The sequence below is a fragment of the Belonocnema kinseyi genome, chromosome 7 (genome assembly GCF_010883055.1).
Source record: "Belonocnema kinseyi isolate 2016_QV_RU_SX_M_011 chromosome 7, B_treatae_v1, whole genome shotgun sequence".
Taxonomy (NCBI): domain Eukaryota; kingdom Metazoa; phylum Arthropoda; class Insecta; order Hymenoptera; family Cynipidae; genus Belonocnema; species Belonocnema kinseyi.
The window spans coordinates 87,283,996-87,301,789 of NC_046663.1; the positions used below are offsets into that span (position 1 = coordinate 87,283,996).

Genomic DNA, 17,794 nt, shown 5'->3' on the forward strand with positions numbered 1-17,794 from the left:
ACAAAAATATACAAGATTGTTTAACCATTAACAAAGATTAGCTTTTATGACTGTTAGAAATAACCTTTTTGTTAGGGCAGGTATAAGCTCGAAGTTATAAACCGCACGTGTTGGAGTCATAAAATACGACTCAAGAGATAAATTTATGCCTTCAGGACATAAAAACTTGTCTTCAAGACATAAATTGAAGTCTGTCTCCGTCTCACAACTGAGAGATGCTCAAGTCGAACTTTCGACTTCAGCATGTCTTGATTGGAGGTAATTCAAGTCGAACCATTTTTATTCGGGTTCTCGCGGTGAAGAGCGTGAGTAGGCAATAAGCCGAAACTAATAGATATACCACTGACTTTCTGGGAAACTATCATTCCCATAAAAAAGTGCTTAAAACAAAAAAATTTTATTTTGATGATATCTACAACTTTTATTTGAAACATTTTTTTCAAAATTGCATATTAGCTGAGATAAACCTAAAAAACCATGATTTTTATGGTTTTTTGATGATTTCAACATGAAAATCATATTTGCGAAAATTTTCACTATTATTTTCGTAATCAGCGCGAAGAAAATCGGGCATCACCCCTTTTCGGAAGTACACCCCCCTTTTCCAACGCCTCTTGAGGTTACAGACTTCTGTCACTTTCATTTTGCCGAGTTTCTCGAAAAGAATCATTTCTATAAAAAAATTCTTGGAATAAAAAATGTGTATTTCGATGAGTTCTACAACTTTTAATTCAATCATTTTTTTTATTTTGCATATTAGCTGAGATAAACTTAAAAAACCATGATTTTTATGGTTTCTTGATGATTTCACCATGAAAATCAAGAGCCAATTTTCAATATCATATTCGTAATCATCGTGTCAAAATACATAAGTATACGAAGTGCGAAGAAAATCGTGCATATCCACTTTTCGGTAGTACAACCGAAACATATTAATGAATCGGTTAAATACTTTTCGAGAAAAGCTTTAAAAAATCCAAAATCTATATTTTAGATCCTGGATCATTCAATAAAAAAATCCTACTATTCTTGGTTGAAAGTCAATTCTTTTTAGTTCAAAATTCTACTATTATATTTTTGGTTCAGAATTAATTTCTTTTAATCAAAGATTTAACCGTTTAGTTGAAAATTCATCTTCTTGGATTGAAAATTGGTCCTGTTTGGTAAAAAATTCGTCTGTTTTAGATGAAAGTGAATTATTTTCTGATGAAAAGGCCACTTTTGTTTCAGAAATCATCCCTTTTGGTTGAAAATTTAACCGTTTTATTGAAAACAAGTTTTTTTTCATAGAAAATTGGTCCCGTTGGAGAGAAGATGTGTCTTTCGGTAGAAAAGTTGTCTATCTTGGATGAAAGTGAATTATTTTTCATTTAAAAGTCTTCTATTTTATTTTCGGTTGAAAACTCGTCGCTTTGTTAAAAATATAATAATTTTTTTTTTGAAAATTTTACTATTTCATTAAAAAGTCATCTTTTTTGGTTAAAAGTTAATTTTTTACTTTGAAAGCATATACGAGAGACCAGATTAAAAATGAATATTTTGATAGAAGTCATCTTTCTTGGTGGAAAATTCAACTGTTTCGTGGAACCTTCGTCTTTTTTTGATCAAAATTTGATCTTTTTGATTGAAAATTCATCTTGCTTAAAAATAAACTTTGAAAAAAATGAATTGTCTTCTAAAAGTTTTGTTTTTAGCTTGAGAATGTAACTATTTGGTTGAAAATGAAACTGTGCTTTTTAGTTGAATTTAACCACTTGAATATATATATATTTTTTAAAGCTGAATAAGAATTTCTATTTTGTTGCAAAACAACAATTTTTTTAATTGGAAAATCAACTACTTGATTTACAATTCATCTCTCCTGAATCCAACTTCATATATTTGGTTGAAGGATTCAACTATTTGGTAAAAAAAACTCGTCTTTTACATTCTCAACAGAGAAGGTATTAGATTTATGTAAAATTTGACCCCCTCCCCCAGTTTTGATCAAATGTCCACGTTTTGAGACCCCCTGAATCCAAAAAACCGGTTTTTACGAATGTGTCTGTCTGTCTGTATGTATGTCTGCCTGTATGTATGTATGCCTGTCCTCTGTATGTCTGTATGTTTGTGAACACGATAACTTTTGAAAAAATCATTCTATCAGATTGGCCTCTGGTACACTCTTTTAGTGTCCTAAACTGAAGGTCAAGTTTGTTAGCCAGTTATTTTGGATATAAAATTCAACAAGTGAACGCATTTTAAATATTTTTGAGACCACATTTTTTCAAAATTAAACAATTTTCTGTAAGGATGTTTATAGTATTCAAAAAGTTGAACAATTTATCCTGATGACTTTTTTCATTAAACCAAAAATTACCAGGGTTAAAGTATTTACAAAAGAAAAAAATACACACGAAAATGAACCTTTTAAGCCAAACAACGGACGATATGAAAAGAAGGTAAGAAATGATAAAGTTTGATTTCTAAATGCCTTACAAGATTATTATATCAAAATTGGAGTTTTCTTAAAAAATCAAAAATTCCAATTTTGATAGCATACAAAATGATGTAAAATCCAAAAAATACATTTTTCATGCAACAATTTCACAGTATTTGAAAGATTCTCAAATATATAAGTGCATTTTCAAAAAAAAAACAAAAAAAAATATATATATATATTATTTTCATGTTGAAAAACAGTAAGGCTGCTCAGCAGACCGTATGTGTAAAGTTTAAATCATAAAAAAATATTAGAAATGAGCAAATTCAGTTTATGGATAAACGATTAAAGTTGTAATGAAATGTATAACAACAAAATTTTCTTTAAAGAATTCGCATTTCTATCTATCGGGACAAAGAAAGTATGTCTGTTTTAATACAAAGGTAAGTTATGAGTAATAAAAAAATACATTTATGGGAATGATATAAAAGGTCTGGGATAAACTCGAGTGCGAGGCACGAGATACGTGATGAGAATGTGTTCGTTAGGGCCAATGGAGCTTTAACAAAAGAGAATTCACAATTACCAAATTACTGTTGTCGATTCTTTTAACTTTAGTTTTAACTATCACTATTTTCTTCAAAATGAAGTATATTTCGATTTGCAATCTTAGAAATGTGGTACCTACATTATTATTTTTTTAAAATTGTATTCCCTCCTTATTCCCCTATTTTTTTGAAAAGTCACTCTATCCCCTTTTTTGAGAGCACTTTTGGAGCTATGAAGTTTGAAATCACTTTTACAATAATTTACATTATGTATTTGACATTGAAAATCTAAAATATTTAATTATTTTCCAACCTTAAATAATAAAGCAATTAGTATTGAATAATTATTAATGTAAACACTTCAAAGTCAACTAGTAAAATGTCTGATTTTTTTTTTAACTTGAGTGACCACTCTGCAATATGTTTCAACTCGTTGCGTGGAAAAGTTTTGAAAGGTAATTCAAAATTATTGTTGGTATGTAAGAGCAGATGATTATTCTGGGACTTTAGATTTTAGAATATTCGAAATTTTCATAACACTGATCAGTTCTGGCCGTTCAATAAATTATTTTGGGTCCAAACTTTTCTCTAATTTGAGGTCAGCATTTGCAAGGGACGAGTAATGGTCGAAGCAGGGGACTGGCATCACTTTCTTCGCTCTACTCACTTTCATATTTTCGTTGGGATTCATTCCTCTGCATCAGCTGCCTCTCCTTCCCCTTTCTCTTATCCTGTTATTTCACACGTAATTCAGAGCATTCCAAAAATAGCAACAAAACAACATCTCTGCTTGTGTAATAAAAACCAGAAATGTATTCAATTTCATATTAAAGAAAGTATTTCAAATATTATTTTTTTGATAATTAAAAACCCTTTATTTTATATTCCATTTTCACGGAAGTTTTGGGAATTTTTTAGAAATAAAAAAATATAACAGTATTTTAATACCTTTGAAGCAATTATGATTGTTGTAATATGTTCGAATTTTAGTGTTATAAACGTTCATTTATTTCTAAACCATTACATTCTGCGGTTTTCAGAGTCAAGAAATGTTATGGAAAACCTGAAAGTGTCAGGAAATTTTCAATGAACTGAAGTCTATATTTAGGGGTTATCCAAAAATTACGTAAGAACTTTTCTGATGACCCCCCCCCCCTCCTCCAATCTTCCGAAGATTTTATCAACTTCAGAGAATAAAGATACATTTAAATTCTGTTAATTAAATAAACGTAGAAACTTGAAGAAATACGATTTAGAAAAAAACGTGATCATAACAAATAAGTCTTACAAACATATAATTCTTTTTTCTTCAACGGTCTTATTAAGAAGCCCTCTTTTTGGATTGAAAGTGCCACTATTTTTGGTAAAAACTTATATTATTTGCTTGAAAATTCGTGTGAAAAAGACTGAAAATGTAACTATTCTATTTTTGGTAGAAAATTCACATTTAAAATTAAAAATTGATATTTTCTTTTTTTTGTTGTTGAGAATGTACGTCTTTGGCTGAAAAATTTAAATATTCACGTAAAAATGCACTTATTGTTAAAAATTCCTTCTTGTTTTGTGAGAAAATTAATTTTTACAACTGAAAAAGTAACTATTTTTTTTTTGTTAAAAATTTGCTAAGATGTTTTTTCTTCACTGACTGAAAAAGCTTTCCTGGTTGAATATTCAACTCCTTTGTCTTTTATTACAAATTCCTCTTTTTGGTTCAAAAATTATTCGGTTTTAGTTGAGGATTCAACTAATTTGTTAAACATTCTTATTTACTGGCTAAATTTAACATTTTTGATTGAAAGCTATAATAGTTTTTGTTTGAAGTAAACACTTTTACACTCTTTGCTAAGAATTAATTTTTTATTTTAAGAATTTATATTTTGGTTGAAAATTTAAATATTATGTTAAAAATTACTTTTTTCATTAAAAATTAATTGTTTTATTTAAAAAATGTAATTATTCCATTTTTGGTTCAAAATTTTACTAAAAGTTTGGTTTTTTGTTTAATATAACATTTTAATCTAAAGCATGATCTTACTTAGTTGAAACTTAATGTATTTTGTTGAAAATTCGGCTTTTAAAGATTAATCTTTACAACTGAAAATGTCACTATTCCATTTTATGCTGAAAATTGATATTTTAAATTCAAAATTGATCTTTTTTAGATGGCAATTTAACATTATGGTTGAAAATTCATATATTTGGTTAAAATCTTGTTTTTTTTTTTTGGAGGAAAATTAAATTATTTGGCCAGAAAATACGTCTTTTAGGTTTAAAATTTAACATTTTGGATAAATATAATTTTATTACCTAAAAACTCTTTCTTGGTGGACAATTTAACGCTTTTGTTGAAAATTTCTTTTGTTCGGTGAGAAAATTATTCTGATTTGACTTAGGATTCAACTAGTTTTTTTCAAAATTCGGATTTTTTACTTTGAATTCAACTATTTGTGATTTATTTTTTTGGATAAATTTTCTACGAAAAGATGAATTTTCAACGAAATACATGTAATTTTAACCAAATAGTTGAATTTTCATCTAAAATCTTGATTAAATATCAGTATTTACTTGCTTTCAAAAAACCTTATCGAAAGACAAAAATTTCTACGAATAAATGTTCCTTTTGGATACATTTTCAAATCATTTGTTAAATACAATTAAATATATTCCGTGTTAGAAACTAAAAATCAAATACAAAATATAAAGCATTTCAGTTAAGAAATTCGTGTTTTCCATATTTGCGCACTATACTGAAGTATTTGTTTAAATAAATTTTTTATAACAAGTTACTTCTATATTTAAATAATTATTTCTGTTTTCTTAGTATATATTTATTAATTTTGATCAATAGCGAGTTTCTGGAAGCAATCTTCTTTTTGGTAAAAAATCATATTTTTGAAATTCCCTATGTTATCACTATATTTTTTTATATACTTTTGCATAAAAATTACATTGACAAAACAAGCAGTATGGAATCCTCTGAAATCTTGGAAAAATGCATTAAAATACCTTAGTGAGAGCTTTTAAAATCCCTTAGAATGACTGAAATTTCTTGAAATCTTTCCCAACATCATAAAATCTTAGAAATCCTATGAAATCCTTTCTATTCTTTCAAAATTTAAGGAAACTTAAACCACATATTAACCGAATGATTTTAAATTATCTTCAAATTTTTGAAATACCATGAAATTCCTAAATTTTTATGAAACCCTTTGCAAATTATTAAAGTTGAACATTATTCTAGGTATGGAAATTTTCATTTAATTAGTCATAGCTCTATATCTGTATACAATTTTGTGTAACACCAACCTCCAAAGTGAGGACCTTATGCTTCTAAAGGATATGCAGGACTTCAATTCAATAGACTGAGTGCAAGTAATAATGGCGCACGCGCTCTTTGAAATGCATTTATTTTGTGAATCGGCGCAGGGGACGCGCATGCGCACTTTGGAGATAAGAAACATTGCACACCGGCAAAATAAAAATATTCTTCAAATTTCGTGTAAAAAATAAAACAGAAATTTGGCTGAAACATACTATACAGGATCACGCACTTCGTGAAAACTGTAAATAAATGCTAAATAGTTTTCTCGGATGGTTTTTGCAAAAAATATCATTTGATACACGTGCTTTATTTCAGCATTTTCTATTTATTTCTTCGCATTCGTCTACGTCTCGTGCTTCAAGCCTCCGACTCATGCTGCGAGTTTCGTACTCTTTTAAAATCGCCTATTGTGCGCGCTTGTATCAATAATAGCTATTCTGAGCCCCACTCCCTGCCAGGTTACTTATACGGATCCATGCCTGTTTCCAGGGGTCTTAAACAGGTCTTATCTTTAATAAGAAGCTTGTTGAGCCTTCAATGGAAAACTAAAATTTTCTAGGACCTCCATCAGTTCGCTTACCAGTTAGCGCTACGTAATAAGAGTCGTAACAAGAGTCTCGGACTATCGCAGGTGGCAGATTATTATTTAAATACGTTATACATCGCTTGTGGCGCAATATCACCAACTCTCTATTTCACTGGCGCGACGGTACCTTCTGCATGCTAATCCGCCTTTTCTAATCGAGACCTCGTGCTCGCTGGCACAACCTGAGCTCGAAATGGGTCTGCTGTCGTCTGTGACTATGTGCGCTTGCTTAGAGCCTGTTCCAATTTTCACTTTCCACTCGTGACCTGCTAAATGATCGCCCATCGCCTCAACCAGCACAAAATATGACACCTCAAATGAACATGAGCCCAGAGAAAAGATTGAAAGAACTACTGTCCACTCTAGTAAAAGTCTTTCCACCTCTGTTTATATTCTCATTTTACTTTCTTCAAGCAATTTAAGACTCCTCGAGAAATTTCTTAGAGCCTATTTAATAACTCCTCTGCATTAAGTCTTGAATCTTATTACCCTTTTTACGCAAGAATTTTCTAATCGGAAGTTTATGAATCGAAAATTCATTTATGTGCATTGATTTCCGACTTGAGAACCCTTCATTCATTTTTGGGTGAAATTTATATTTAGGCTGAGTAGTTTGAGTTTCGGAGGATCTACTTTTATGTGGATAGAATTTTCTTGATTTTCCTAGATTTTCCGCTGATCGAATTCATTTTAAATCAGGCAGATTCTACAATTTAAGTCGCATAATCTCAGCGATGAAACAGCAGGGTGGCAACTGGACTAGAAAATCGGGATTTTTCTATGGCGGGAAATGGAATTTTGTTTAATTTTAAATAAAAAAACTTCGAATTTTATCAAAATATTTAGTTTCAATTTTAACAACAGCCCATAATAAAACGTTCTTATTGGTAAAAAATATCTGCACACTTTTATCCCTATTGCCATTTTTTAATGAATTATTTTTTTCTCCTGTTTTCATGCAAGTTACCCCTTTTGTCATTTTACAGCTTAAATGCAAATTGAGTTTTAGACCCGGATACAAAAATCCGACCCTTTTTGGTTGAAAGTTATTTCTTCTTGGTTAAGAATTCAACTGCTTTGTTGATAATTCAGTTATTTTGTCTAAAAACTCCACTATTTAGTCAAAAAGTTATTACTTTTATTTTAATTGGTCGGCTTTGGTTTCAATTGAACTATTTTGACAGAAAATTAATTTATTTGGATAGAAATTAAATTTTTTATTGTAAAAAAGTCATATTTTTTGTGTTTAATATTCATGTTGCTTTTTTGAAAATGAACGTTTTCCTTAATTCAACTGTATTCTAAAAATTCGCCTTTTCGGCTTGAAAGTTCAATAGTTTGGTGGCAAAGGCAACTAATTGTTTGAAATTTTGATTATTTAGTTGGAAATTCATGTTTGATTGTATAAAAGGAAATTTTTTTTCTTGAAGTAAATAAATATATTTTTAGTTTGTAAATTTACATTAACATTTTGTTTATTCTCTTTATAAAGATTATACGTATGTTGAAAATGTTACAAGATTAAAATTCTGGTCTTTGAATATTAATGGTTAAGGAAAATGAAAAATTTGTCAGGAAGAAATTAGGTAAAAGTCAGGAAATTTTGAAAATTAAGTTTTGCTGCCACCCTGTTTTATTGATTTTTTAATCTAGAAAAGAAAAGCTTATTTACAATTAAACATTACCAAGAAACAGTTTTTTGACCATAAAATCAGATTTTGCAGGTGTTTGACAAAATTCGCATATGACAATATTTTTTTATAGCACTAGATCTAGAGTTTCTACTGTTTTGTAAAAAGTATTTTTATTTAACTTTAAAAAAAGGTACCCCGAAAATTTTTTTTTTCATCTTGAAAAACCTGGGAAAGTATTGGAGTTATTGTTCGAATAAACGGTGGTCATCCTGATTTAGTATGAAATCATTAGTTTGATGAGCTCGGATCTTACGATCGTTTGTCTTTAATATAGTTTCGAATTTTTGGTAATTCTGCTACATTATTTATGACATTTCTGCAAAATATTAAACTTAAACTGTAAATGCTATTGCAAACTAAAAGTTCTCGAAAAGAAAAAAAGAATTGTAAAAACTACCTGTTTTAAAATAGGTATGATCCATTTCAAGTTTCAATTATATTTTGTCTGAATAGTTTTTTTTTTATTTCTAAAGGACACACTGTCTACGTTCGAATTCCCCCGGCTTAAGAAAAAAGAGTGTATAGCGTAGGACCCACAACGTATATCAGATTTGGAAAATTTAGCCGATACTCTACTTCCATATTAAACGTGGAATTTCCTTTATTTTTTCTCCTTCTTTTATTGAGAGGAGGTGATTTTGAGTGATTTATGAATAATTACGTACCGTCAGAGTAAGCAGGTGCCAAAAATTTAAGATATGGAGATCCTCTGGCACCCCAGGCAGGATGCCTGACATTGTTGCAAGCTCCGGAAGGTGTTCTGTACTTGCTCGGCGGGCAAGGTCTTTCCGATGATGTGCATGGTTCTCGGTTCGTTTTCAACCTATCTTGCAGCCTGGAAGGAATAAAAAAATTATTTTCAGAAAACACAATATCGTAATTAATTCAAGTGAAAATAATTTGAATTAAATTATTTGAAAATTGTAAATAAAAAAACATTACAAATTGAGCGTAAAGTCAAACTTTAAATAAAAATTTAAGAGCGCCATTAATCTGAAAAAAAATCATTTTAATCTATCGATATTTAAAAAATTTCATTTTGCAGATTCGTATTATCGATATTAACGTTTGTTCCCTTTTAATGAATTTCAAAAGAAATTTCGAATAATAAATTTAGAAGCTTTTTAATAATTTTGCAAGGTTTTAAGAAAATAAAAAAATGTTCTTAAGATTTCTGGGAAAATTTTTAATGATTTTTTAGTTTGAGAAATTAATTTTAAGAGAATACTTAAAAAGATTTCAAAAGAGTTCCAAAATTTTCAAAAAGTAATCCGAATGATTGTACGGTTTTGTTAATTACGCAATTTTTTTTTTTTAATTTAGGAAAATTACGAATAATTTAAAAGATATTTAGAGGGTTCAGAAGTTTATGCAGATTTTATTTTAATGTTAGAAAAAATCAAATCATTTTAAAAGATATCTAGAAGTTTTGAAAAGATTAAAAAAAAAGTTTAATTTGGAAAGATTTGACAAAATTTCAGGCAGTGTCGATCTTTGAAGAGTTTAAAACAAAATTTAGAAACGTTTTTTAGAATTTTTATAGATTTGTCAAGAATATAAAATTTTTCTGAAGATTCATGGGACACATTAAAATGAATTTTTAGTTTGAAAAATGAGTCCTAAAGGAAATTCAACAATTTTTCAAATATTTCAAAATATTTCCTAAAATTTAGAAAAAGGATATAAGAGATTTTAAACAAAGTTTTTTAATTTTTCAAAAATACGCGAATTAAAATCATTTTAAGACATATTTCAACATTTTTGAAAATATTATTGAATTATTATTGATCATTGATTACAAAACTCCAGCATAAAAATGATTTATTTAAATACGGCGTGAATTTTACAATAACTATGTTATAAACACATGTAATAGTAATTAAGCTGTCATAATAAAATATTACAATTTTTTGTAATTCCTCTTTATTACTTGACCACTAATTAATAACTAACACTAAAGACAATAAAAATATCTAGGAATGATTCAATATTGAGATTAACAAAAATAATTACCCAAGGGTATATTTATGAAAGGCAACAACTGCCACATTAATTAAATCTGCGCAGATAATTAGAACATTGAAATTTTATTACATTTCACATATTATGTGTACAATATTTCTTAGAATAATTAACTGAAGAGTGCCACCATCGTGTGTCGAAATGTTTGAAACAATTATAATCCAACTGCATTTATTTTTATTTTTTACTCGACACCACAAATAACCCAAATATTATTTTGAATTAATAAAATAAACAATATTAATAATTAAATATAACAATACATAAAACTACATATAGGAAAATCTCAGTTTAAATCATTTTTATTCGTGCTTCTAGCAATAGGACATTTAATATTTCTAGCCGGAAGATAATCGTGAATTTTGTGAGCGAAAATTAGTCGACATCTTGTTTAAGAAAACAAATAATATTACTAATGGTGTAAGTTCAAATAAAAAATATAATTTTACTGAAAAAAGTATAAAACGTGGCTGTGTCTAGTCGTCCCGAAAAATTAAGGAGTTGGAAGACGAGACACTTCGTTAAAACTTACATAAAGCATTTATCTCAACAATGTTGTTTGCAATTGAATTTTTCCATACTATCACTTCTTAACAATTTTTAAAAAAGTTTTGCATTCGAATAAATGCTGGCTTTATTTTCGAAGAATATATTTCCGGAAAAATTTGAAATTTTGAGAGTAAATTTTTATTCTGGTGGAATCGTTAAAATAATTGTTTTCAAAGAAAATTTTTTTAAACATATAAGTATATTTGAAGATTATTTACTTATTTTTAAGTTGGAAACAGTAGAGTTGAAAGGAACGCTTTCCCGGGAAAAAAATGAGCCACGATTGATTAAAATCAGTTAAAAGCTATTGTTAAAATAATAATTTTTTCTAGGATTTATTCGTTTTTCACAAAAAAGAAGGTTTTTTCTTTCATAAGATGTGACTGATGTCATTTCAATTCTTAAAATCATAGAAAACCTTTTTTGTCCCAGAGAACTGATTTTTGACACGTCAACTATTGCTTTAACGCGGTATTAACTAGTGAAATTTAATCCGTAACTCTGTTCAGTAAATCCCAATGCAAGTTGGCTCGATCGATTTTCGCGTATTTTTAATGACTTTCTTTCCGCCACAAATTCGAATCGTTAATATTATTATAGAATTGATAACATTCTTTGATTTGCTTATTTATTATGCAAAAGCAAATCAGAAGGCTCTTTTTAAATTGTAGCAATTGCTTTGCCGAGCTGGAGGTATCACAAAGGATTAATTAAATGACTGATGGATTTTTTTTATCCAAATGAATAACAGTAATCCGGGCTGAGATTACTTTAGACTAGAGGTATTATTAGGCATTAGGATAAATGATTATAATTAATTAAAATAAAGAGAAATTGTTTTTCTCCTCGTTGCGAAGAAATTTTTTTATTAGTGCCCCCAACGAACACCATATTGAATTCAACATGAAACAGTTTTAATTCTCAAGATTAATATTTTACCAAACAGTTGCATTAGTCATCAAATAGTTGAACTATTAAAAAAATTGAAACGTCGAATTTTTAATGTAAAAAATTAATTTTCAACAACAACAAACAATCAAAATTTGTTAACCACTTGATTCAACCAAAAAATACGAATTTTGAAGAAATAAAGATGAAAAATTATATTTTAAACAAAGAAAAAAAAACGAATTTTCAACGGGTCAAATTCTACAACAATGATTTATTTTTTACCAATAAGAGGAATTTTCAACAAAATATATGAATTTTCTACCAAATGTAATTTTTTTTAACTTATAAAGGGTAAATTTCTAACTAAAAGTGAAATAGTTAAATTTTTAGATACAAAAATTAATTTACACAAAAACATTCAAGTTATCAACAAAAAATTTAATTTTACAAGCAAGGTTATAAATTTAAAAAAAAATTATTTTTACAAAGTAGTTAAATTTTCAACCAAAAAGATGAATTTTGAACCAAGAAAATTGACGTTCTAATAACAAAAAAAGACATTTTTAACAAAATACATCAATTTTGTACAAAAGTGTTAAATTTGGACACGGTTAAATTTTTAATTAAAAAGCGTTTAAATTTTTGCCCCAAAATATGACTTTTCAAGAAAAAAAAATTATATTTCCTACTAAAAAGGATCAATTTTCGATTTAAAATATGAATCTACAACCAAAAATGGAAAACGAAGTTTTCAGACAAAAAATGAATTCTTAACAAACAAACAAACAAAAATAGCTCAACTTTCAACAAAGTAGATGAATTTTTCACTAACAAAGACAACTTTATAACAATATAGCTACATTTTAAGAAATATAATTTGCTCTATTTACTCAGTTATAATTTAAGCGAAAAAACGAGAATTCTTGAAAATAGAAAAAAGAGGGGAATAGGAGAAATAGTGTGAAGTATGAAATATAAAAGTGATTTCAATACTCAGTAAGTTATTATTGAACTGTACCGCTGCAGTTCCATCTTTAGAAAAATTCCCAAGCGTTGTTATTTATCTTCAGGAACGTCCTGAACCCAAAAAAATTGGTAATGTAGTTTATGCACGGCCCCTAAGTAGATCAATCTAGTATCTTCCATTTTCCGAAGTAGTTAAATCTAGGTGTAGTCAGACTAAAGAAATAGTAGAGCTTTTATGATTACACATTCTCTCTAGTATTTTCGTAATTTTCAAATTAATTTCCTGAAACAAGACACACTCTCCAATGCTTTCATTTCCGGAGAAAGAAAAGCGGTATTTTTTGAAATTATAATATTAACACGTGCCACCGGGTACTTGAAAATCCCAGATATTTAACATGGGAAAATTTTGGATTTTCATAAAATTGGACTGATACTTTAGAATTTGATCGAAAGTTGCCAAATTTTACTGGGATTTAAAACGAGGTTAGCGTGCGAAATAAATCTATATTAATAACTTTTATCTTTAACATAACCCACACCCCTCCCACACACACAGAACGCCCCTAATATGACCCAAAAAAAAACTACATTTTTACGTATTATTGTTAATTTTCAGCATTTCATGCACTCTTTTTTAATACAAATAATTACCAAAGGATAATTTTAATATCCCCTATGACATTTTAAACAATTTTGAATTGTTTAAGGAAATGTAACTTATTTCGTAAATTATTTTTCCCCACAAACTGTGAAATGTAACCATATTTTCTAAATGAAATGTAATGGTTGGACATTGTTTGGAGTATTACATTTTTTGAGAAAGATTATGTAATTATTTAAACAATTAATTATTTATTGTTTATTTTCAAAATGTCTTAAAATCGAGCCAGATATGTCCATTTTTTTCTCAAATGGATATCCTATGCTACTTATTGTTGAATACTTAACTGTATACAATGACCAACTATTACATTTCATTCGAAAAACACGATTATTTTTTACATTTTTTTGAAAAAATAATTGTTTAAATAAGAGAAATTTATTAAAATAATTTAAAAAATATTTAAAAAGTCTGGTAAAAATAAAATGTATTGATATTGTTTTGTACTGTACATAGATACTCCCCGTCAATCCCTAATAAATTTGGCAACTTTGGATGAAACCCTGAGGTACCAGTCTAATTTTTCGAAAATCGAATATTTTTCCATGTTAAAATGTGAGATTTTCAAGTGCCTGGTGGACTCGTATTAACGTTTGAATTTAGAAAAAAATCAGCTTTTCTTTGTCCGGAAATAGAAACTTTTTAAGGGATGCCTTGCCCTCACGCTCAGAAAACCTTCTTTGGACCATCCGAAAGTGATAATCTTGAATTAAGATGAATAGTCTCTATAGCAAACAATTTTGACCGTTAATTATGTATGATATTTTGGACTGGGATGACTAGTTGGTTCCGTTATAGCAACTACTAATCAATCTAAATTATCACTCAGTATTAACTGCAATCAATAATTGAATCATCACTTAATACAATGATTGATAATAATCTTGATGAGATTAATCACAGAGTGAACTTCCTCTTATTCTCTGATTAAAGTTAATTGACGCAATATCTTCGAGTAACGAAGGATGATTTCTGATAGATATAATTTGATCGATCTAATCTTCCAGAATCGTCTTGATGGTTTATGGCTCTTTTTTATAGAATACATAGTTGGAGTTGTAACTTTTACTTTTATGGGCGCAGAAAAAACGATTGCAGCTGTCTAGCCGGTACTCAGTGCAAGAGCGAGAAAGGTTTCTCGTCCGACGATTATGGGCCGGATCCCCTTTCCTCGACCTCGTCCCCAAGAGCCAATCCATTACTACTATTATTGCAGTTGCACTATTACTGCCATAATTTCCACTGCCACGACCGTCACTGTCATAACCATTAGCCACGAGCAGGCCGTGGCAGTCACCGCACGCTTCCTTCCGCACGGAGAAACGTGGATAATCAAACTTGCAGTTTCAAAATATAGATGGCCAGTTCGACCTTCTGGATAGTGACAAGGATCATCCGCAATTTTGTCTTCATAGTCAAATAGACCACAATTTTATAGTCTGCTTGAATATGCACGCGTGTTTTAGACTAATTATCAGCATAATCAAATTTACACTCCAGAATGTCAATCAGAAGTGGCAGCGTCACGACCTCTATCTCACTCGAAATTATTGGCCGAAAATGTGCTCGAAATTTCGTAATTCGTTGATAAAACCCTACTGAAAATTCCTATATAGGTTCCTATATAGGAACCTACATCGGATCCTATATAGGATCCTACATAGGAACCTATGTGCTTACCTATAGGTGCCACCTATAGGAAATGACATAGGATCTTACAAAAGATCCTATATAGGTTTCTGTATAGGATCCTATATAGGATCCTATATATGTTTCTGCTTGGGACCATATCCAGATGCGCAGTACTATTTTATAGCACTTACGGCTGCGCAGAAGTTTTTTTGGTCCTCCAGGAGCACCTAGAGACATACGTACCATTGGGTACCATGAGGTATCATTAGTTAGGTACCATTAGTTAGGCACTATTAGGTACCTTATTAGGGAGTGTCCTATACAGGCACCTAGATAGGATCCTATGTCCTTTCCTATAGGTGGCACCTATAGGTGAAACATATAGCATCCTATGTAGAATCCTATAGAGGATCCTATGTAGAATCCTATAGAGGATCCTATGTAGGATTCCTATATAAGATCCTATATAGGAACCTATATAGGAATTTTCAGTAGGGAAAAGACTTGAGAAATTTTTAATACGCATGTTGCTAAAATTTTGTTTGTGCAACCATGTCTCAAACATATTACTCGTTCAAAAGCAATAAAGATGCTTTCAGACTTGATGGATTTTTGATCAATTTTCATTTGATTAAATTTGCAAGACTTTGGCTAATTGTGGATAGCGACAGGGAAACTTTTTTTAGTTCAAAATTCAACTACTTAGTTAAAAGTTCTTTTTTTTTTCTTGATGATTCATCATTTCAGATGAAAACATTTGTTGTTCTAAATTCATTTTGCTAAACTTCCTCTTTTGGGGTAGAAAGTTAATATTATTGATGATTGATTCACCTTTTTGGTTGAAAATTCATGTATTATGTTAAATATGAATCTCTTTTTGTAGAAATTTAATCTTTTTGGTTCAGAACTCCCTTCTTTGACTTAAAAATGAGTGTTTTTTATTGAAAATTAATTTTTCACTGAAAATTGATCTATATCATGTTTGTTTAAACATTAGCGTTCAGTACAAAATTTAACTATTTTTTTGAAAAATTCTGTATTTTGGTGAAAAGTTCTCATTTGTGGTAAAATATTAATCTTATTGATGAGTAATTCACCGTTTTGGTTAAAAATTTAACTCTTAGGTTAAAAATTCCATTGAAAATTAAAATTTTATTTAAAAATTCATGAATTTTATTTAAAAAAACCTTCCTTTTTTATAGAAAATTAATCTTTTTCATTGGAAATTCATTTTATTGACTTAAAAACTTATTTCTTCAACTGACAATTAAAGCATTCTATTTTTTGTTGAAAATTTATATTTTGATTTACAAATTCAACTATTTTATACTTAATTCAAATCGATGTTGTTGATATGATGTTGGTGTTTCTTTGGCTGAGATGATGATAAATTGTAACAGTGCCGTTAGTAGAAACTGACATACTTCAGACAAATTAATTAATTAATTTGTCTGAAGTATGTCAATTTCTACTAACGGCACTGCTACGACTATTTTATGGAAAATTGGTCTTTTTGGTAGAAAATTTATCTTCTGGGTTGCAAATTGAATTAAAAATTAAAATATTTGTTTGAAAATTATTCAATTTGGTTGAAAGTTATTCTTTACGGGTAGCAAATTATTCAATTTGGTTGAAATTGTATTTCTTTAATTGAAAACTAGTTTATTTAATTCCAAATGAATTTTTTGAACTATTCAATTTTTCGATGAACATTTTTTTGTATGGATATTCAATCTTTTTAAATGAAACTTGACTTATTTCATTAAAAACGTATTTTATTCGGTAAAAAACTTATTTCTTTAACTTAAATTTAAACTATACTATTTTTTGTTGCAAATTTATCTTTTTTAGTTAAAAATTCATCAATTTTGTTGAAAATTTGTCTAAAATGCGTTTTCTTTTTGTTGAAGATTATTTTTTTTTTACTAAAAATGTAGTTATTTAATTTTTGCTTTAAAATTGATCTTTTTCAGTTAAACTTTTTTTCTTCGAAAATTCCTCTTTATAACTTAAAAAGCAACCTTTTGGAGTTTTTTTTAACTTTACTGATTAAAAACTCTTTCTTTTGATCGTTGTTCTTTTTTTTAACATTTAAGTATTTTGTTCAAAATTCAACTATTTGGTTAAAAATTAAAGTATTTTGTTAAAAAGTTATGTTTTTTGGTCGAAAATTCAACTGCTTTGCTAAACATTTGTCTAATTGAACAGAAATTTTATACTTTTAGTAAAAAATTCAACAATAAATGGTTAAAAATACAACTATTTTTCTGAAGATTAAACTATTTTGTTTAAAAGTAACATCTTATGGTTGAAATAAATAAGAAAAGACTTTCAGTTTTTTAATTTAATTTCATTGAATATTTTGGGTTTTAATCGTTTTCAATTACTTTGAATTTTAATTTTCGATCAATTATCATCCTGTATGTAGTATATTTTGCACATTTCATTTCAACTAGGCTACTAGGAAAAATGTGGATGCATTTAATTTCTAGCAAATT

At 28.6% G+C, this 17,794-nt stretch overlaps 1 protein-coding gene across 1 annotated transcript in view; it reads right to left on the bottom strand.

Moving 5' to 3' along the window:
* The window catches only part of LOC117176547, a 44,503-nt gene that overhangs the window by 16,218 nt on the left and 10,491 nt on the right, over nt 1-17,794 (bottom strand). Inside the window, exon 4 of the mRNA XM_033366802.1 lies at nt 9,238-9,407. Within this exon, the coding sequence (XP_033222693.1) occupies nt 9,238-9,407 (170 nt within the window). The remainder of the gene's footprint in view (nt 1-9,237; nt 9,408-17,794) is intronic.